General features: G+C 42.6%; 1 protein-coding gene across 4 annotated transcripts in view; it reads right to left on the reverse strand.

Annotated features, from left to right (window-relative positions):
* Nucleotides 1-22729, reverse strand: part of enc2 (ectodermal-neural cortex 2) — a 28210-nt gene extending 5481 nt beyond the window's left edge. Inside the window, exons 1-11 of one of the 4 annotated variants that reach the window (XM_031878736.1) lie at nucleotides 22612-22729; nucleotides 12471-12702; nucleotides 12251-12356; nucleotides 11447-11692; nucleotides 11029-11118; nucleotides 10755-10918; nucleotides 9656-9803; nucleotides 7655-7851; nucleotides 5998-6103; nucleotides 5634-5777; nucleotides 5098-5515 (exon numbers count right to left, since the gene is read on the reverse strand). In XM_031878736.1, coding sequence (XP_031734596.1) covers nucleotides 5129-5515; nucleotides 5634-5777; nucleotides 5998-6103; nucleotides 7655-7851; nucleotides 9656-9803; nucleotides 10755-10918; nucleotides 11029-11118; nucleotides 11447-11692; nucleotides 12251-12356; nucleotides 12471-12652 — 1770 coding nt within the window. In that variant the 5' untranslated portion in view covers nucleotides 12653-12702; nucleotides 22612-22729 and the 3' untranslated portion in view covers nucleotides 5098-5128. Of the gene's footprint in view, nucleotides 1-3848; nucleotides 5516-5621; nucleotides 5778-5997; nucleotides 6104-7654; nucleotides 7852-9655; nucleotides 9804-10754; nucleotides 10919-11028; nucleotides 11119-11446; nucleotides 11693-12250; nucleotides 12357-12470; nucleotides 12706-22611 lie in introns of those variants that run through there. The other 3 variants (XM_031878733.1, XM_031878734.1, XM_031878735.1) reach the window with 3 other exon arrangements.
* Between the last annotated feature and the right edge of the window lie 343 nt (nucleotides 22730-23072).

The following is a 23072-nucleotide window of genomic DNA, read 5'->3' on the forward strand; positions in this document are numbered from 1 at the left end:
CAAACACCGCACTGGGACCACACAAAATGCAGACTCTTTATTTCATACAGTTTTTTCCCCGACAAACCATGAACTGCTTCCTTCCTAAGATGTCCTCTTTCTCTCCTCTTTCTTCCAGAAGGCCGACACTTCAGCTATAAGTATCTATGGGATTTTCTCTCTCTCTCACTCACTCACTCACTCACTCACACACACTTTTTCACATAGATTTAAACTCTCTCTTGTGTGTGTGTGTACGTACGTACGTGTATGTGTGCGTGTGCGTGTCTCGGTGCTTCTCACTGGACTCAGCTCGCAGACGCAAAAAAAAAAAAAAAAAAAAAGCAGCTTTGAGAGCAGGAGCAGTGAAAATATGAGCTGCTGAGCTGGAAAATAGAGAAGTAAGGATTATGTGTGTGTGTGTGTGTGTGTGTGTGTGTGTGTGTGTGTGTGTGTGTGTGTGTGTGTGTGTGTATATAATGCAGTGGAGATGACAGGCAGCAGGGATACTTTAAAGCAATCATATTCACAAGTGATCATAAGCCGGGTTGAACAGCTCTTGCCTGAAGAAGAAGGGCTTCTTAATCTTAAATCACAGTCACAGACCAAAATGTAGTGCAAAATCGTTTTTTCTATTATTTTTTTCTTACCATGGAACATTTAAAAAAATCTTGAGTCATTCTAGTGGACCGTTATCAGTGCATGTTATGTTTCCTGTTGTGTTTTCGTTGGTACTGCCCTCAGGACACATGACACACCGGAGCTTTTGGTCTCCGACTCCCAATTTATGCATTTAAAAGGGTGGAAATAAATGAATTCACCTTGAAAAAGTATGCCACTAAAAATGAAGGGGAAGAAACTAACTTGAGCCTATCGTGGCCTTCCCAAAAGGCCACGATAGGCTGTAAAACTGAAAAGCATCTCTTATGCTATGAAATTAAAAATACCAAATTCTTCTGAAGAAAAGTGTGGTGACCCAAAGTTTTTCGCCCTCGACAGTGACAGAATAATTCATGTTTGTCAAAATTCACATTCTGCCACCTGCAGCCATGCTAGCAGCTCTGTGGGGTTTAAACCAGTGGTGTTTTGAGCTAAATGCTAACATGAGCATGCTAACACACTTATGTTTTCCACGTTCACTGTCTTAGCTTAGCATTGCTAATTAGCTCATCACGGTACAGCTGAGGTAGATGGGAACGTCATTGATTTGGACCAAATACCAGCAAAACTGGTCATAGTGACCACAATTCATCCTAGAGGGGACCATGACTGTGTGCACCAACAGTCAGGACAATCCATAGACACCAACTAATTAACCCACCCACTGACCAACTGACATTACCATTCATAGCCGAGCAGCCTTAAATAGACATTTCTTGTTCTGAACTCTACTTGGAAACCTTTTGAATCATTCATTTCATTTCAAATGTCCACAGCTGCACAATCGGCAGCTGTCCTATTGAGATTCAGTAGCGGAAACAGTGTTACTGTGTTGTTGGAAAGTTGGCACAGGCTTTCAATTGATAAGGTAGACGGTACACTACATGACCAACACATTCTCACTCCCAACTCATCAAAGACAACACTTCAAACTATGACGCTCTAGGTTCCCCTCTAGAGTCAGTTTTAAGCGCGGATAGTGTCTTTTCAAAATAAACTTCCCTGTTGACAGGAAACAAAGTTTCCGCTCGTAACATGCATAAATATACTTCCAACGAAGGTTCTTAGTTCTATGGTTTAATTGGGCATCGAATCTACTTGCTTGTGCTTAGGAAAACATTGGTTTGGGTTAAAACAAGCATGTTTGTTGCATAAAATAATTATGCTTGTTCCATAACTGGTGTTAGGTAGGCTACGAAAGTTACATCACAAAATCAAGGTGAAACAAGTCGTCGACTTGGTTTGTCTCCTGGGTGACGGGAGGGGAGGTTGGGCGGGTCAAACAATCGCAGGACCGACCACCGATATTATTGCACCTAATACTACGTCAGTTGACTGCAATAATAACGGCACAGATGGGTTTACATTGGTGTTGATTGAAGGCCCGGTGTGTGTTTAGTGTTTGTATAAGTACAAACCCTAAAAGGTGCCCATGGTGCATATAGAGCACGGCCGTCGGTCCCTTCAGGACCCGAGAAAGTTGTTTTACCTGTTCTGCAAAAAAGGTCCAAGTCCACAACGATTGATCCTGTTCTGGCTGATAAACTTGAAACATTAACCCCGGCAGTCACGCCGGGATGTGTAAAGGCAACAAAGAGAGGAAGCCACTACCAATCCTGTAATCTAGATCTCCGCGATTGTGCCGAATGTGTCGATACGTGAGCCGAGAAAGAGAAACAATGAGAACGAGTTCTTGTCGAGAGTTATCAGAGATCAGTTATTGTTTACTCTCCTACAACGTACCACGCCATTAGGACATCAGGTTCCATGAGGCCCCTGGGCCCCTGCTAAGGGAATCTGCGTGATTGCTCACATTCCTGGTGTTGAGATAAATTAATCCTAAGCAAAATGGATGTTAATGGGCTGTTAAAGTCTTTGCCTCGATGTCCTGTTTTGATGATGAATAAATCATAACCATAAAAACAAAGTGAGGCAAACATCGCCTGCAGTCAATTCTCAATTAGCCAGGCTCAGTGGAGACCCATGGGAGGGGGCTGTTACTGCTGCACCTGAGTGCCGGAAGTGGTACTAAACTCCAGAATGATCCATCACAAATCTTTGTGTCACAGCTAGAACCGAGACAAGGTCAGGGGGAAATGGCGGAAAAGCTGGAGATAGGAGAATACGTGACATACATATTTAAAGATGTAGTGTACACAGAGGGGAGTTAACGAATGAACGAGACCGGGACACAGGACAAGATGGTGCTGGGAGGAACAGGCTGCTCCGGGACTCCGGTTTCACAACATGAATTTTTGAAGAGGTGGTGGGGCGGGTGAAGAGAAGAAGGGGGGATGTAGGAGAGTACACATCAGTGGGTGGATTATGGATGGAGGATATTTATGTGCTGCAGTCCCACTGCACAGGACTAGAGAGGACGAGGAGAACAGAACCTCAGGAAGACGGCTTCTTCTCAGTTTGACCTCAGCATAGACCGGTCACTATGCACACAGACAACAACATGTGCTAATGTGATTATAGTGTTAGAATAGAGCTAGCATGAACCACACTCTACAGCGGCAAAAATCAGATCCACCGCACAGCACTAAAAGAAACTACGTCAATATTAAAGCTGCTTTGCCCGTTACTCTCGCTATTTCCTTCTTTGAGATCGAGTGAGAGTTTTAATTTAAACTAAATAATGACGTTATTATTGTATTGTCACAAAACACAAAAAACACTGAATGTGTCGAGGCCCAAGCGCACTGAAGGTGATCCATTTATGCGCCTCATTTGCACTGCAGGCACCTGATGTGAGAAACCAACACCATAGAACGAGCAGTAGTTTATGAAAAGGTCGCTATTTAGGCACATTTTTTGTATAGTACAGATACACCTTAATCTAAATAATCGAAGGTCCTGGTTCAAAACTATGAATCGATTAAGTTACTAACATGATAGTAACGGATAAAAGTTAAACTACATCATGTAAAATCACATCACACAAACCACAAGATGGAGTTGGAATTCTTGAGTTACAAACTAAATTTACGTTATGTGGCGTTTTAACCAGTAAAAGCGTAATTATTGGTCAGATTGTATAGAAGTCTATGAGAAAATGACTACTTCTATTTTGATTTATTCCCTCAGTAAACATTGTAAACATGAGTTTATGGTCTCAATCTCTAGTTTCAAGTCTTCTTCAATACATCATGATGTTCATTTAGTAAATTATGGTCCATTTAGAGTCAAACAGACCATAAAGCAGGGTATGCTTTAGGGCGGGCTTACTGTGATTGACAGGTCGCTGCTACTACCAGAGACTATACAGAGTCTCTACGTCACTCCTCCGCATTCCAAATATAGTCAGTTCCGTTCATCAGTTGAGCAAAAAAGCAAAAACACAACATGGCGACGGCCGTAATCCAAGATGGCGAAATCGCCAAACTCGAGGCTTCATAATGGCAGTCCACAAACCAATGGGTGATGTCACGAATACCTCCACTTGAGGGGCTGAAGACAATCCCAGCTGACATTGGGCTGGAGGTCGCCACTCAATCACAGGGCTGACGCACATACCACCAACCATTCACGTTCACGAGCAATTTAGAGCCACTGACCTGTGGAAGCTCTGTTGAACATATAACCTAACCCAGTCCTGTAGCAACGGGAGACATAAATACACTCAGTCTGACTCTCTTCAACCTACTTCACTTCATATTTACCTAGTATTATATTCTGCATTCAATTGTAATGCATGTCATTTAGAGCAAGAGTTGAACTTAAAAATTCAATGATAAGAACTCAGTCAGTCCTAGAGCTTTTATCAACACTGTGGATTTTTGTGCTTCCGTACTGAATTTTCTGAATTGCAGCGACTCCACGTGACACCAATCAGTTCAAGTGCTGTAAATCCTTTTGGAGAGACTCAGGGCCCATCAATCATTCATCGTTATTCTCTGCAAAGTGCTGACTGTGACGGGCCAGGATATGAAGTCAGAGCTCCATTAAGCATAAGAGAATGTTTTGAACCGATAATATATTTTAAGAACGGCTTCTTCTCGTTGGTTTTAAAGTGATGATCATTTGAAGAGAGGTCCAGCTATTTTAGTGGGAATAGGTAAAAAAAAAAACGGGTAGTCTTAATTATGTAATTATTTAAGTCTGCATTTCATTTTGAAAGACTGCTCCCTCACCCACATGTGTGTTTTGGTTTCAATTTAGCTAAATGAACAAGTCTGAAGTTGAGTTCGAGAGAAAAGTCCATATCCGCTCAATGCAAAGATGCAGGGGAAAGCAAATCCGCTGTGGGATGTAAGATTTGAAGCAAACTGTCTACTCAGCAGATTCAGAGCTACGCGTGTCTACAAAGGATGCATTCAAGCACAGTGCGGAGTGTAGGTGACCTTCGTTTTGGCAGCGCTCACCCAACTCACAATCATTGCAGTTACGCACGGAATAAAGAAACAAAAATAGACTACATTTATTTTGCCGTTAGTGTCGGTCTCGACAATGTACCTGAAATTATTGGCTGCTGGTGTTCTTCCAGTTAGGCAGGTAGGTGTTTCCATGTGCTGACAAAGGCGGTGGGGATCAGTGAATAAGGCACAGTGGTGATGGAGTTCCAACTGTCTGACGTGGGGTCGTAACAGTCCAACGTCTTACACCGCTGCGTCCCGAAATAGCCCCCGACCACGTACAGCTTGTTTCCCGAGGCCACGGCATGGCAGCTCATCCGCTTGGACGTCATGTCCCCGACCCGGGTCCACTGGTTGGTTTCACAGTCGAAGCGGTAGGCGGAGACGGCGGTGAATTCGGTGTCCCCGCCCATGATGAAGATCTGGCTGCCCAAGACGGCAGCCGCCGTGTAGCGCCACGGCTGGGGGCATTCGGCCGCAATGTTCCAGCGGTTACCCACGGGGTCGTAGCATTGGACCTAGATATAGAGACACCGTCATTTTAGAGTGTAGTCTCAGCCACAGAAGTTTTATTTAGTTGGTTAGAAAGTGAATTGTGAGGAATTATAAGGAAGGTTGACGTACAAATCCACCAACCTTGGAGGCCTTGTCTCTGTGTATGGTTGTCCCTCCGAAAACAAAGAGTTTGAGTTTGGCACTGACCACGGCTGCGTTACTGACTCCATCTCTTAGAGGAGCCATCATAGTCCACTTATTACTGAGGGGGTCATACCGCTCCACCTAGGAGGATGTTATACAGTCACACTTTAACTTCATAATTGATTTCCAACAGACATATACGACTTAGAGGTGAAGAATGTGTGCAAGTTGAGTCAAAGTCAGACCAGCGCAGATATTTCACATGATAACAATAACATTACTGGCTGTATGTGTATGGGACACACACATTTATGAATATAGACAAAAAAATGAAACTGTTCTCCTAAAAATAAGTCAATACCTGTTTTAGGGAGACAGATGGAGAGGCAGGAAAAACTCCCACTATGGCTGTGTGACCTCCAACCACATAGAGACTATTCTCCAGCTCAGCTGAACCATGGCCAAACCTGGAGGAGAAGACCCACATTAACTTTTGTGGTTCTCAATCTTTTTGACCCCTTAATGGATACACATTAGGTCATGGACCTAAGATTTTGCTGTAGGGACGTCCATCGGAAAAGTTTTTAGTTGATTAGGACCAGAATTCCATAGTTGTCCGCTAATTTGAGGAGATAACCGCGGAGGAGAGTAAAACTTATGATCCGAATAGTCCCTCTGATGACTGTTAATCACATCTATAGTCAATCAAATGGTGGAAATTAACTAGCCTTCATTTTTTGGGAGGACCCCCTGAAAGAAGACAAACTGCAGTCACTGCAAAAGCAAGGTCATTCAAGTGGCATTAAGTTAAGCTCTACTATAAAATCATTATTGTGTACAACTGTCATGCACTGTGACATGCACGATCAAGCAGACACTTGTGTTATGTATTGGTGCAATGGATCACAGATCGGATCAGTACAAAATAAAAAAGGTGGCAAATAGAATTGTTTGAGATCCCCGATGATTTTTTTGGCGCCGATACTAATTGCTGCTCATTTATGATCCATATTGGCAGATACAGATCCCTTTGTTGATTGATTATAGCAGCTGGTTTACAAGGCTCCGGACTATTTTTATTTTTGGCCACCGTTCATTTTAACTGCCCTGAGCTCAGCATAAACAATCACAAATTCTAAATGTTATCTTTTGACTTTGTTATAGTAATCTATAGTTTTTTTTTTCCTTCAAAAATACACAATTCTAATGATAAGCAAATGAAAAATAGTATTTTCATGGTTTAAATCAAATCTTGTCATTAGTAGTCTTACTGATGTATTATAAACTGTTTAGAGTTTAGTGTAAACAGGTCAAAATTCATCTCTAATATCTATTTGTATTAATGTGAAAACGTCTCCTTCAAACAACTGGATTTATTGCAAGTTTCTCACCAAGACTACATTTTACGAGATTACATGTGAACACATAACGTTATTATTGACCTTCGCCCAATACCCAGTTTCACTGAAAAGAGCCTGAACGCATCATAATGTAACCAAACAGAACCTTCGTTCGTTAGCGGTCTTACCACGGTTACCTGCTCTCCTGTTCATTGATTGATTGTTTATAATGTGACATTATTAAATGCCGATGTCCTGATCATCCGTCCGTTCTAACACTTGTGTTATGTTATGACATTGTCTGTATACAACAGTCAGACTCACTTCATGGCCAAGTGGATAATTGAGTTTCTTTTTACACAACTTTGTGTTACTTTGCATTAAGTTGTTCTTCCGAAAAGACCATTTAGTTAGCAAAATTTAAAAAGAAATCGGAAATGTACCGTTATTACTGTTAATGTATCTGTACAATGCCCCAACCCTATTGTCCCAGTCTATATCTACATGAATGTGTGCCACTCTATAAGAATCTATACCACTCTATATCAACGTGTGCCACTCCACATAAATTTGAACCCTTCTATGTGAATTTGTAAACTTAAATATTGCCAGACCACACTTAATAGTGGTAGAGTACTATGATATTCCTTTTACTATGATGCAACATATGTAGCTCACCTGGCTATTAGCATGGGTGCTCCTTTAGACCACTCCTCGTGGACAGTGTCGTAGATCCAGACGTCTTTAGAGACTCCATTCTCTGATCCCCTTCCTCCGGTGACGTAAACCTTGCAGCCAATGGCACACGCACTGAACTCCTTCCTGGGGCTTGGGAGGTCTGCTTTAGGTATGATCTCCTTGGCTTTATGGTCAACCTAAAGAAGGTCCATCAACAATGGTGGCTATTGAGTTTGTTAACGGAATATTAGTGGAGGTCAATAAAAAGACACACTTAAACAAAAATATAATAAATGAATTAATTAATTAAATAAAAAAAACACACACATTTTGAAGACAGTTCATGCTATTCATTCATCCGACATTTCTTTCATTGTAGGAAAGTTGTGGATGGCTCGCAGCAGGTGTAGGACTTGGAAACATTGAGAGCTAGCAGAAAACAGAAAGGTGGACTTTGAAAGACATCTGTATTGGTTTATTGCATTGGTTTTTAATGATATGTATGGGAAATGTATATAAATGGACATCATCTGGGAGTGGCAATACATTTTTAAAATGATATTCATTTGTTCACATTATTTCTGCTACTACTGCTCTCATTTCTGTCATATGAATTGACTATGTTGTTATTTTATTATGTTGTTTATTCTGTATACATGACATCTAGTACACTTCTGTTCATCTTGAGTGAGCTTCCTCCATTAGAGCTTTTTTTTTGGTGGGGAGTTTTTCCTTATTTGTTGCGGGACGATGTCTTCTGTTGTACAGATTGTAAAGCCCCCCGAGGCAAATTTGCAATATTTAGCTCCACAAATGAAATTGAATCGAAAATGTTTATCACAAACATACACCAGGAGCAATGTGGGTTTCAGTGTATTGCTTAAGGCACTGACATGTGAACAGGAAGACACTGGAATCAAACCGCCAACCCCTCCTTTTATGGCTGGCTGATGTTGCGATTACATGGTGTGCATCTTACACTCCTTGTTTAACCACCATGTGTTATTCAAGCAAGTATTATGCAAGACTTGTTTCTAGTAAACTCCTGTAATGTGAATTCAGACTTCATTTTTCATTCAAACCCAGTGAGGTTTTCACAGTACCTAGGCTCCTGGACTGTGTAAATGCCATTAGAGACTGGACGGCAGACAACTGCTTACAATGGCACTAAGACGGAGGTTCTGGTTATTGCACCAGATTGTCCCTACGATCAAGCAGAGTATTGGTCCACTCTCCTCTGCTGCCCACTTCAACCTGCGTAATCTAGGGGTAATATTTGACCAATCAGTGTCGTTTGACCCCCATGTTAAGCAGCTGTCTAGATCCTGTTTCTTCCACCTAAGAAATATCAGCAAACTGAGATCTGTAGTATCAACAGCTGAAAAAGAGATGATCATACATGCCGTTATCTCTTCACGCATTGATTATTGCAGTTCACTTTTCTCCTCACTCAGTGTATCTGCTCTCAACTGTTTGCATCACCCCCATACTCCGATCTCTTCACTGGCTCCCTGTAGCATTTAGGATCCACTTTATGTGGCTGAACTACTTCACCCATATTCACCCGCTCGCGCTCTCAGGTCAAACGTGTTATGTTATCTGTATGTCCCCCGCACTCGCCTTAAGACCTGTGAGCTGTTGAAGCAGTAGCACCAAGGCTGCAAAATGCTATATGGTCACTCTGTGCTTTATTTATGCTTGTAATTCCACTCCTGTTAAGCACTTTGTGACTAAATACATTTTACTTACTTACATTGTAGTTGAGCTGCTGTATGTAATCTGGAAGTCAATGATCTTCTAACACTGCTTTACTAACTGAGCTAATGCCTCCCATCTATTTACATTTAACGGGGGATGGTAGCTAGGATTAAATACTAAACACTGCATGTGTTGGATATACTTTAAGCCAAGTAAACATGATACTTCATACAACACATGCGGTATCTTTTTATACATGAGAACAGGTCGTCCTGTATAAAAAGGACTGTTTATGTCTTTCACCTGGTATATCTTGTCACACATGAAGGTCTGGCCTCCCAGGATAAGCAGCGTGTGGCCTGCCTTACGCGGTCGAGCACAGGGACTAGTCACTACCCCGTCGTTCTGAAGGATCTTCTTCTTACACTGCATTGCCTCTTCTACTATTGACCTGCAGAGGAGAGTAAAAACACCGTCTGAGAGATGAAGACACGTTTGTCTCGTCGTGTCTTTACTTAACGCTTGGCCTAATTCTCCATGAACTGCTGACATGTCTCAATTCCCACAAGAGTCCTTTAAAGACAAGTTCAACTTTGAACAGAACTCAATATTTAAAGGCTTTAAAGGAGAGGAGAGGGATGAAATAGGAGAGGAGAGAGGAAAGGAGAAAGATGAAATAGGAGAGGAAAGAGGGGAAAGAGAAGAGGAGATAGGAGAGGAAAGAGGGGAAAGAGAAGAGGAGAGAGGGGAAAGAGGAGACGACAGGAAGGGTATAGAGAGTGGGAAAAGGAGAGGAGAGAGGGGAGAGAAGAGGAGAAAGAGGAGAGGAGAAAAGAGTAGAGGAAATGAGGGAGGAGCAGCAGGAAAAAGGAGAGGACAGAGGGAAAGAGGAGAGGAAGCAGGAGAGGAAACAAAAGAGGATAAGACAGAGGGAAAGAGGAGAGGAAAAAAGAGAGGAGTCAATCACATGCTAAAATCGGAATTTGTGGAATAACTCAGTGTTTTTTTAACAAGTTGATTTCAATCACAGTGAACTTTTCAACAAGGAAAAACACAGTGAGTACTACTGTGTACCAAGCTCCTCATGTATCAGTGGGTCAGTAAATCAATGCTTTTCCAATCTTGTACTAAATATGCGTTTCCTTAATGGACTTCAGATGATTCTTATCAGGCTAGAATAGATCATGCTATGCTTATACAGTGTTTCCCCTGGTAACAGTATGTAACTTGAGTTCTTTGAGTATGAGAACTGCAAGGAGAGCAAGAGGGAGTGAGACGGTGGTGTAGCAATATCTGCTGGTATTTTAAAATGTGTATCTTTGTACTTTCTAATCATAGGTCGCAGACACTGAAATAGAGACAGACTCCAGAGCTTTTTGTATCGATTTACACGGCCCCATACCTGCTCCTCTTGTCAGCCATGACCAGCTCCTCACAGGCCACGGCCTCCAGCAGACACTCGGATGGCAGCAGAGCCAACCGGATGCCCCTCAGCAGCTCTGGTAAATTGTGACGCCGACCCTCCAGGTCGTACCGGACCCACCGCATCACAGAGTTGAACACGACCTGCCATGGGTCAACAAATAACAATCAAATATTCAGAGAGGAGCATTCAGCTGGTCTGGACACTGTTGCTATTGGTGAAAGCCAGGAAAGGTATGGAGAGGACCACTCACCTGTTCATCTTCTATTTCCAGCTCATCGCTAAGGATGAGCTCCAGCAGTTTATCTTTAGACAGACTGTAGAAATCCTCGGATTCTCTCACCTAAAGGACAGACCGACATTTTGATTACACATGTCATACGTTAAACTTGTAGATCATGACATGAGCAACGCATGGATCTTCAAAAACATCTATGGTCTATTTCTAGTCCAGCTGTTAACTCTAATTGAGTGATGGGAGGGAGAAGAAGACCGAGGGAGGAACAGCTGCCAACTTTAATTTAGTCGTCTTCAATCGCACAAATAAAGGTTTAAAGAGTTGAAGAAGTGAGGATAATCAGAAAAACAGAAAAGACTTCAGAAGCGTAAGGGCGACATTGACAACACTGAGTTAGTGCCAGAAGCCAGGAGACAATGTAAAGCTTCGTTACCGTCTCGTAGTGTAGCAGACACATCCTCCACGACAGCTCATACAGTCTTTTGCACTGATGGGCGTCTGATAACAGCATCATCCCCAGGCAGTTAGAGGAGTGCAGGTTCTTTTCTAAAAACTCAGCCGCCGCGTCTCGGATGTCGTGAAACTGCAGCATGTCGCCCGCCTCCAGCAACGACTCGGCATTCTCCTCATTTATGATGACTCGAGACGAATAGGCGAAGTCCAGCAGAAGCTCCAGGACCTGAAGAAGTCAAACCGTCAGAAGAAAATGTGGTTGTAAAACAAAGGATCATTCCATTTGGGCTATATGGGGGTGCTGAAGGGTCTGATTTTGTACATTGAATTGCTTGGTTTCTCCCAATAAATCATGATTACACCCTTTTTGGCATACATAGTGTATTAATAATACCGTTTGATTGAAAGGACATGACTTATTTTCAATCTCTTTAGTATGCATGTACACACACTTTTGCAATTTTCTTGGACAGATATGAATTATATAAAAGTCTGACCTGCCGATTACGATTTTCTTTCTAAGAACTGTAATTAACAGCAAGGATCCAGACTTTTTTTTTTTTTTTTTTTTTTCCCAACCAGTCTAGGAAAATAAATTCAACCATCCCGAAGTCAGTGTCAACTATCAAAATTTCAAAATTGTATCCTTTTACTTTGTTATACACATCTATAGTAGTTATTTGCATAAAACACACAATTGTAATGATTAAAAAATAAAAGATTGTGTTTTTTTTGTCTGAAGCACCCAGTACGGTATAACCGTCCTCAGTAAAAGCAGCAGTACCTCGGGGTGTATACTGTCTCTGAAGTTGACGTCGCTGTCCAGACTTTCTCGGAGCCCTCCGCTGAACATGGCCTCGAAATAACGGCTGCACGCCGCCAAGACGGCCCTGCAAGACACAAACACGGCATTTGGTCAGCGACCAACAGAATCGTCAAGGTCACAGGTCGGGATGGTTGAAATTGAATTGAAAGGCGCACAAATCTCGTCGCCGTGCGTTTACCTGTGGCATGGGAAAGAGCGATCCCCGGCCCACAGGGTGACGTCGGTGAACAGGCACTGCTTCCTCAGCGTGTTCAGGTGGGTCAGGACGCTGTCGGGGTGCGACGGCTTGTGGAACAGCGAGATGTTCATGGAGCCCGTGCTGGTGCGGGATTTGCGATTCTCGTGAACGGTCACCGACATGGCGGCTTCGTTTGGCACCTCCAGGGAGTCGCCCGGGACGATCTCTCCCACTGCTCCATGGCGGCAAAAACGGAAAAAAGTTAAGTCACGCTGCTGGATCAACAGCGATGACATGAATATGTGTATACATTTCAGAAGCGGGCAGCAAAGCACAGCACATTATTTAGCATCATTAAACCTGGAAATGCGAGGGCGTAATCGCCGCCGTGACACAAAAAAAAAACAACAGTTAAGGAAACTGAGCGAGTAGACTTTATCCTGTACCTCTTTGTGACAGACTACATGTAATCTACACCCTCAAAATCCGGTTTAATTCACTCTCAGAATGGAAGCTCCACGGGCTATACATACGTTAAGCTATTCGCATTTCTACAACCTCTACTTACAGCCCCTCCTCTCCTGCAGTTCAGGCCAATTTATACTGAATTTTTGTGAGACGATCCTTGGTCTCAGTCAAATCAATCATGGCTTCCTAGTAGTGCTGAGGATCGCAGAATTGAATGTTCTTTACAGCATCTGGTTTGAGTAAATGGTTTATTTAGTCGGAATTTTAAATGAGACATGTAGACTTAAATCATTTGATGAAATACCACAATTTTAAGCTTAGTTTCGGTTGCGTTTTTTGAGGTCAGCTTTCTGTTCGAGGACCGTCTGAAGATTATGACAGTTTTTACAGCTTCTGGCTGTGGTAAACGGTGTCGTTTTGGCGATTGTTTGAAGAAAACATGCTTATCCATCCCACTGGCAGGTTTTGGGGTTGAAGAACAGAGTTGCCATGTTGATAAAACGCACATTTTGATCATAAATCAAAGAGGGCTGGAACTATGCATCAGCATCACGTTAACTGCTGATTCACAAATGTCTCCAAAACCTACATGTACACGTAATTCAATGGCATTTGTATGCATTCAACGGGACAACTGATTGATAATTAAAGAGCTGTGACCAAAAATATGCACTGACAGCATGCTTTGCGGCTGAACAATTCGTTTACTGAGAAAGTTGACAGTAAATGTGGACAAGTAGTCAGTCGCTTGTTATTCCGATGGATGACAAAGTCCGTACCTCTAGTTGTGTAAAAATGACCTCTGAAGTTTAGCTGAAAGTTATACTTTGAAGTACAAAATTCTGTTTGTTTAACCATCTCAGTAAGCAAACACCGTCTGTCTAACGGAGGAATAATCACAGCAACTGATTCAGCTTCATCAGTGTACATGTGAGTGTGATGGGCGTGATAAATGTAAACTTATCCTTTAAAAACTATATAAGTCTACAGGCTAAATGAATACCAATACATCAGGTTGCGTTGTTCATTACAACCCAAAACACACAAGTACTGGAAGTCCCAAAACCAGTTTGAAATCTCCATCCCTATTGCAGCATCCCTATCAGATTCCTTCATTAACATATTCAGATGTTTCACTCTTCTCAGCCCTGCTGCTCATTATTCCATTCGTTCAACTGTGGTCTCTTCTTTTACTGATAATGAAAGTCATCAACAAAATAAAGGAAATCCGATAAATAAACAGACAAATATCAAGACGACAGTTAAATCAGACCATAGCGACCAATTAAGCAGCATCATCTCACATCCACTCTGAAAGAAACTACAGGAGCACAGCTGGACGTCTTCACAGGCAGATGGATGCGTGCAGACTTTAACAACACTCGGCGGATGAGAAGGAATGCTGTGTCCTCACCCTCAACGCTGCTTTTGTGTAGTGTGTGTGTGTCCATCTACATTTGCTGACATGCAGTTTCCGACTGGGGCCACAACAGATCAGTCACGGGGTGTTTTTGTGTTTCATGGATCACAGCGCGGGGCTCGACGAACAAAGAGGTGAGGCGCACACCGGGGGAGTCACGAGAACAGCTCAGGGATGTTACGATACTGTTTTCTTTCTTTTCACAACAGATACCTGGACTTGTGTATTGGCTGATATCGGTGCGTTCAATAAAAACAGTAAAAAGTCAAACAGGTCATGATTCTCTCTCTTATGTCTATTTTATATTGCAGTGAAAACATCTCCTTCAAACAACTGTATTTATTCATGTTTCTCGCACAAAACTACATTTAACAAGATACCATTTGAATAGGGACGGGTATCGTTAGGATTTTATCGATACTAGTACTCTTAAAAAAGACAATTAATTAATAAAAGAATCGACATTGCTTTATTATTCTTGTATATAAACAATAGATTTGCACTCGCAGCTAAACAATAAACTACATGATTCGTTTTCATTTGTTAACCTCTTCTTATTAGCAAACTCCGTATGGCATCGCTAGCGTTACCTGCAGTAGAGGATGGCAGCTAAACAGTCGAAAACTGCATTTCTGCAGATTTATGTTGCGCTTGTTGGCAAGAGGCAACCTCCGGTTCTGACGAGTGGAGGCAATGCTGAAGTGTCTTAAAACTTGCATTCTTTCTACTGACCAGTAGGGGTCGACTCCTCCGGTTGCAAAAAGAAGTTAGATTCTATGAGAAAATGACTCTACTACTCTCTTAATTTATTACCTCATGAGCTTATCGTCTCAATCTCTAGTTTCAAGTCTTCTTCAATGATGATGTTCATTTAGTAAATTATGGTCCATTTAGAGTAAAATAGACCATAAAGCAGGGTATGCTTTAGGGCGGGCTTACTGTGTTTGACAGGTTGCTGCCGCTACAGGTTGCTGCCGCTACCAGAGCCTGCAAGTCAATGCAGCTTCCGTTAATGTTAGCTGTTAGCTCCGGTACAAGCAGGACTGTGCTATGGAGAGGCAGACGAGCCGGTCAGTGTGATCACTCTGAGCAGCATGCATGTGAATGAATTACAATAAAAAAAATAAAAATCAGTGTCTGATTAAGGTAGCTGTTCCAAGTGTTTTAGGGTTGTTCTTTCACCGCTTAATTTGGCGGCACAATTTGCTGAAAACCGTCTGCTTTTGGTCGTCAGCCGATCAATTGGTACATCTCTGACTTACATGGACATGCAAACAAACACAGAGAAGCTTGGGTTACAACTAGTGGTGTAAAGGACCACGGATCGAGCAGTTATCGGTTCGGATCACAACTCCCCGTTCGGATCACACCTCCCCGTTCGTATCAATTGAGTATTTTTACAGTTTAATCATCAGTGTGTAATAAAGTTTTACTGCTGCTGTTCCTTTTCAAGTAACAAGGGTCTGAATATCAATGCAACATGTCAGTGAACAGATATAAAGCAGTAGTGTGTGTTGGGATCTGACTATATGGCTTCGACATGTGCTGTGGAACAAAGAGAGTCAGGCCTTCCCTTTGGCAAGCAAAGGTTTCATCCTGATTGTAGTTTGAGCACCAAACCCCCAGCTCTGAAGAAATTCACATTAGGGTGTGAGTTTCCTCCCCCCAAAAACTGTGTTCCTGAAGTTACCTGAAAGCAGCGCTGCAATCTAATTGGCCGAGAGCCAAGACACCCCAGGACCCCTGTGGTTCAGCCACTGTTCTACAAAACTACCTGCAACCCCCACCTCAAGGCTTTTCCCCCTTCGACCTCCGTCGAGCTAGGGAGCACACCAACGTTGTTTCCCTTTTCAACCAAATCCTAGGTCTAACAGTTTATATTCGCTGGCCGAATTCACCAAACTGTCTATTTTATCTGTGTTCGTATCCACGAAGTGAACCCCTTTTAGTCCTGTAGAAGTGAAGAAGCAAGACTTCTTCAGAGAGAGAGAGAGAGAGCGCCTCGTTTGCTCCGGCCATAAGGACGCGAAAAGCCCTTATCCAGACGACAGCGATTCTCTCCTACCGAGAGAACACCTCCCGCGGCCCGCAGCCGCGCTGCCCGAGCCCACGGAAGCTCAGAAGAATCCCCCCCTCAACCAACACGATTGCATCGTACCGTAAGGCGAAATAGATTCTGGGCAGAGTTAGAGTTAATTTGTGTTTATTTTATCTTGTTTGTGTGCTTAAAGTACTGTTCATTTTTATAACGTGGTGTATGCTTTATGATCACCGACACTGGCGATCCCTGAAATTGCTAGTGTTGTGTAGAAGTTAGCGTGTATTCCATGCTACTGTGATTCGTGTCGAGACAGCCGCAGTGAGGTCGAAATTGCTTCTCATCAGTTCAGGAGGTCAGAACCGCTGGCTGAGACAAAGAGTCGCGGTTCTTGCTCCCCTGGCTGAGAGAGCAATCTTCCGTACTCCAGCGTGGCGCGAAGGATCTTAATCTTTTGTTTTATTTCATTTTGTTCCTTTCCCTTCTCTTTTACTAATCCACACACACATATAGCTTTGAGCTAATGTAGCTACGTGCTAAACGGCTACCGGCACGTATAGACGCCAGTTCTCCTGTTGGTTATCCGCCATTTTTGAGTCTCACGCATGAGAGACGTCCCAACTACGTCATACGTCGCTGAGCTGTTCCCTCGCTCCTCCCCCTTACACACACACACACACACACACACACACACACACACACACACACACACACACACACACACACACCCCTCTTTTCAATCGTCTGTTGATTTTAGATAGCGTGCTCATGAATGTATAGTTGTTATTAGTTTAGATATTAGTTGACTAGATCATTAGTATTAGAACGTAATAAACTCTGTTATATTTTAAAGAGCAGCCGTCTGTGATTACAGACAGCTGCATGTGTATTGTGATAATAGCTGTATATGTGGTCTGTGCTCGAACTTAAACCTTCACTTTGACTCTGAATGTGTAATAGTACTCAGACTATTGACATTGTGAGTGAACACTAATTATGAGACTTAGTTTTATCGTTTGGTTATTGGTCCCTGTTCGCAGGGTGGTGCCCCGTTATTATTAATAATCATTAATAATTGTTACTGACATTAATAATTCTATTGATGTCAAAAATTTAGTTTCTTAGATGCTAACACGCCAAACACGCTCCTTTACGTTCCCAACATAATGGTGCCCCCTTTTTGAGGCTATGTTATTCCCAACATGTGTTCACGTGAACGGATCAGGTTAAAAGCATTTAACGATGAAAGTCATGGCGAGCGGAGGAACTTCAGAAGCCCCCGGCGTCATTTAAGTCGCAAGTTTGGGAGCATTTTGTCTTCCCTGTAACTTATAATGACGGATAAGGGTGGTGGACAAAACCATTACGGTATGTAGGCGTTGTTTAAAGAGAAAGACATACGACAACGGCCGTACATCGGACATGTCCACACATATGAAGCACCACCACCCCGGTCTGTCAGCGACGGGGGCCACTCCGTTGTGGAAAACAAAAGGATTTCAAAATCTGGTTAAAGTGCTTGAGCCACGCTACGAAATGCCCTCACGCATCCACTTCAGAATGAAGATCGTTCCAGGCCTCTATGAAGAGGAAAAGAGTGACCGCTCACTTCATCACGGCGGAGTGGGAGATTCATAGTCCGGTGCTGTAGACACGACCCCTCTGTGAGAGCCACACAGACACACACCTGGCGCAGGTGCTGACAGAAGCAGCAGAGTGGAAGCTAGACAGGTCCAATAGTAACCACAGAAAGGTCTACCCTCTACCCAGACAATGGAGATATTCTCGTCTTTTTGAAAAAAAAAATTTAAGTTGTAGACCAATTCACAGTAATGGTAAACATTATTGTGTATTTGAATGACATAACCTGACAGGAAGTAAACATAGACCAAAGTTGTTGCCGAGCAGTTCAGTTCAGTTGAAATAGTGGAAGCTAGCTCACTGGCTGTTTTTTTCTTTCAATATTGATCAAAGGACGAGGGTATCAACATACCTCATGTTGCACTTAAACTTAACAGAATTGAGTATTCTTGAATGTTTTATTTTTATTTATTTATTTCAAATTGGACATCTTCAATATTTTTGTTTTTCTGGAGCCCAAAGTTATTTGCTTTAAGTGTTCTTAAAGTTCTTTAATTAATAAATGGAAAGCAAAGTTATATTTGTCTCCTCCCCTTTTCTTTGCTGATCCGAAAAAGTATCCGAACCGAACCGTGAGGTTTGTGATCCGTTACACACACAAAATGGAAACATTGCAGCTAAATGACCAATCTCTACTGGGCCGTCAATGACCATTCACTCCATGGCCTTCATTAGAGTGATAATTCGCATCGGGATCCGATCAGCATACCGAGGTGGTCTGGCTGGCATCGATCTCGGACCTCAGCGAGGTGTGGACAGCAATGTGGACATCAGGACAACAGGACAACTTATCATACGTCTCCATCATCCCAAAGGGAAGTCACTGCTCATAAAAAACACAGCATTTCCTGATATTGCTGCTTTAAGATAAGAGCTTTAAAACGACAATAACAAGAAATTATGGCATGGAATTGGAAAGACATGCGTAACCACGGCCCTTGTTGCACCGGCAAACTGGCTGACGAAGCATGGATGGGACTTATGGAGGGGAGGGGGAGGGGAGGCAGAGATGACTACACCAAAGGGACATTAAAAAAAGGGGGGTGGGGGGGGGGGGGGTTTGCAGGGCTTCATTCTACTTGCAGGCTAACTTACGGTGACAGAGGTTGCTGACCCAGGCACAGGCACTGACGGTCAGGAGATGGGGGGGGCTCTGCATCCCCAGGACTGCTACACAGGACCAGTGAACACAAAGAGATTTAGGGAGGATGCACCCGCCACTGTATGTATCGACTCATATCATAAAGTAGTGAGTGGGTGTGCCACATCGACCACCAGAACTGTTTCGGTGCCGCTGGATCAAAGTCAACATCACAAGTAATTTTAACGTCATGCAACCAAGAGAACTAAAGAACAGATGACATGTGGAAAATATGTTTTTCAACTCTAAAAGCAGTGTGAAGGAAATTTGAACCCACATTTAGAAGTGAACTAGAGATGACATTGGCCCCATTCTTCATCTTCCTCTGAATCCTTGTTGGTAAAAATGTCATCACTTGTATTATGATCTCTGCATCCTAGTACCATACCCCCTATCTTCCCCCCCCACACACACACACACACACACACACACACACACACACACACACACACCGCCAGTGGAATATCAACAGCGCTGCTGAATAGACTTGCAAAGAGGCTGGTAGTCAGTAGGCCTGAGCTTGTTTTCCCACAGACAGCATAGCTGCACCACTGGACTTGTTGCCCGTGGCCACTCAGCATGTGTGTGTGTGACTGAGTAAGGGAGCAAGTGTGCAGACGGTTCTTCAACAAAAGGCCAATTTCTGGAGAAGTCTTTTTAACTCTTTCCAGTTCTACTATATATATAAAAAAAATATATATATATATATTCTAAGACCTGTAGAAGTAAATAATGTATTCAAGTTGCATTGAACGATATAATGGATGGTGGGGCTGCAGGATTGATCATTAAAAGATTGCAAAAACGATTCTGCTATATTTGCTCTGAAGAGCTGCATACTTAAAATGAGCATTTCTCCAACACTCAACCGTACGTTAGCTCTACCAAAGATATTATTAGTCTCTCGAGGTTATCTTAAAGTGACAGACCGAAGCAAACCCCCAGTGACCCCTATTCACGTAATCAAGCTGCAGGATGCTGAAGACCATTCTGTGAGCACTGAACCCACTGAACTACAAACTTGGACACTAACACCAGGAGCAAAGGTCAAGCCGAGTGTACCAAAATTGAACCTATGTGATCATTGAGCGCTGTAGGTGCAGGACCGATGGATCTGATTGATATAATCCCCACATACCACTGCTGTGATGTCTAATTCCTTTGCATTTGGAGTTTCGCTCCGCATCAGAGAAAAAAGCGTTATAGACTAATGTGTTGTCATTGTTGTAGGGTTAGGCCATACAAGCAGTTATCAAAGTCATCCTCCTGACGCTGGTCATTTTCTCAGTGGCCGCACAATAAATGGCAACATACAAATTATGTATATAGAGACACAAATAACAAAATCAATCAAATTCCTACTGAGCATAGATTTGTGGATCTGTTCCGCACTTCCACACTTTGAGATCCGATAATAAAAACGCCAGAAAGTCCGGACTCAGACGCATCGTAGACATCCGATTGGAACCACATTTCAAACCACCTCCAAATGCGGTTTGGATAAGATTTGCAAAAAAAAAAAAAATGTTGCATTTCATGTGACTTTTTGCTGTCCAGACTTCCTAAATGTATCATTTTACCGGAAAACAACTTTGAGCTGGCAGTCTGAACAAGGCCTTAAAGTCCAACACAACCGGGTCCAGATTCAAGCTTTTGTGCAATTATAAAAAAAGAAAATATATTTTAGATTTCATACACGTGTGCATGCTTCAATATGACAGAACGAAACACGACATTTATTCAATGTCTTAAGGGCAAACACAAATCTAAATTCTCCTTTTTCACAAATCTAGGTTGAGTTTTCAAAAGCACAATTCTTCAAAATGTAACTGAGAAATCCAAGCAGAGCATTTGTGCATTAAATTCAACTCCATGACGTGTTTCCCCCCCCCCCCCTCTCTATTGTACAGAAGGATGAACACTTTTCTTTCTCCTTTACTTTCCTGCCTCCCTCTCAGTCGTCTCTGTGCATCATCTAAAGATTTGTTTTTTGCAACCCTTTCCATTTAGCTAGAAATAGCTGCAGGAAGGGAAGTTGAGAAGACGAGGAGGCTGCCTGCCAACACTCCATTGTTCAGCGAGAGGAAAGACGCAGATCAGGCTCTCTCGCTCTGTGACACTAATGTCATAAAGTAACAGCTCTCAGAGGTTGGGCCATGAATTCATCAAATGAATAAACCAATGCGCCTCAACATCTGATGCTTTGCCACGGTATGGCCTCAGCGCCCAGTGACCAACTGTAGTTGTACTGTAGGACCGGCAGTACAAAGATGACAGGAGATCTCAAGAATTTGTACTTCTTAACACACACACAGACTGTCTCTCTCACTCAGTCACACACTAACTGTACAGTATCTTTTTGCCTGTAAATGTACCGAGAAGACAACATTGTGGTACAATAAGCTGTGAATTAAAATGTCCAATAATAAAGAATAAATAAACGATGCTCAAATAAGTAAAATAAATAGAGCTTCATCCAAACAGAGCACGTGAATTCATTATAAATAATTGATTTCTTTCATCAACCTTTGAGGATGAAATGGAATATGTTCATGGAGACCACACCATGGCACTGAGACGCTGTAAGTAAACATCACCCAGAGAGGGTGTGCGCGTGTCAACGCACACTTGTATTTTGAAGTGTGCACGAGCCATGTCAGGCCCGCTTGAATCATTTAAATCGTTAAATGATTAACCAGCATGGCCGCGTGATCAGAGAATAACGTGAAGTTGCAAAGACCAGGAAATGTTACTAAGAAACGGGTGAAAACAAAGGGGGACCCTCTGCTTTGACTGACAGCTAAACCTGATAATGACACTTCACTGACACCACGGCTTTAACTCGTTATACGATTAAATAGGTTTCTACAAGACCAGTTGCTCTAAATTCTTAACAATTTCCCGGCGATTGGAAAATGTTCTCGCAGTTAGCTTCCGAGCTAATAACCGAATAACTCGGTCATTCGATCAGCAACACCAGCGTGTGATTCTGGCTAGCTGCTAACTGAACATGTAATCAATTAATACGTGTTATACGGCGTTGCCTTATATATACGTCTTTCTAAATCTTTACAATTTTGAACAAGTTGGGCAGTGACGTTACAGTAGCACGAGGTAGCGATAGCTCTGCTGTGAAACCAACTTCTGTGTTGTTGATAGCCAAACCTTTCAACTTAACTCACGTTAACGTTAATAGTCTCACACCTACCTGGTTAAAAGTCACACTTTTGACACGTGCCCACGAAACAAATACTTTATTCTCTAATGAGTTCATGCTCTGAAATGGGCGTTCACTGATAAAAACACCAACGTTGAGTGAGCTAATTTCTCTTGACAACAACATAGTTGAGATAGCTAACGTTATAAGTCCACTCAGTGTCCGCGTCTGACTGCCCGCGTGGGAACTACAAACAAAGATGGATGTTTTACTCACAGTTATAATACTTGTAGGTGTAGGGTTAAGTCCACAGGGCGTATACCGTCGGCTTCGTTGATAAAAACATTATATTTATGTGACAATCGCTGAAGTATGTCTTGCCGTCTCTGACTGGTTTTGGGAGAAAACAAAATCCCTCAATACTGCACTAACATCAACCAATGTCTTTTGATTGAATCATGACTGACGTCTTTTTTAGCCAATCTTCAGTCTCAGCTCCGCTGCAGGCTGGCCTCTTATCCAATCAGCGCGAGAGTACGCGGGACTTCACACAATATGCCGAAGACAATTGACATTTGTGTAGACCAATCCTTGCGACTCACTTTATGCAAAACCGAAACCACGACCAATAAAATGCGTCACCTAAAAGTAGGCGGTATTTCAACAGCCGTATCAACCAATAAGCTAAACGGATTGGTAATATTAATGGCGGAAGCAAAACAATAGCACGTTGGCGC

Source organism: Anarrhichthys ocellatus, unplaced genomic scaffold, assembly GCF_004355925.1.
Source record: "Anarrhichthys ocellatus isolate YVR2014 unplaced genomic scaffold, GSC_Weel_1.0 scaffold196, whole genome shotgun sequence".
Classification (NCBI taxonomy): domain Eukaryota; kingdom Metazoa; phylum Chordata; class Actinopteri; order Perciformes; family Anarhichadidae; genus Anarrhichthys; species Anarrhichthys ocellatus.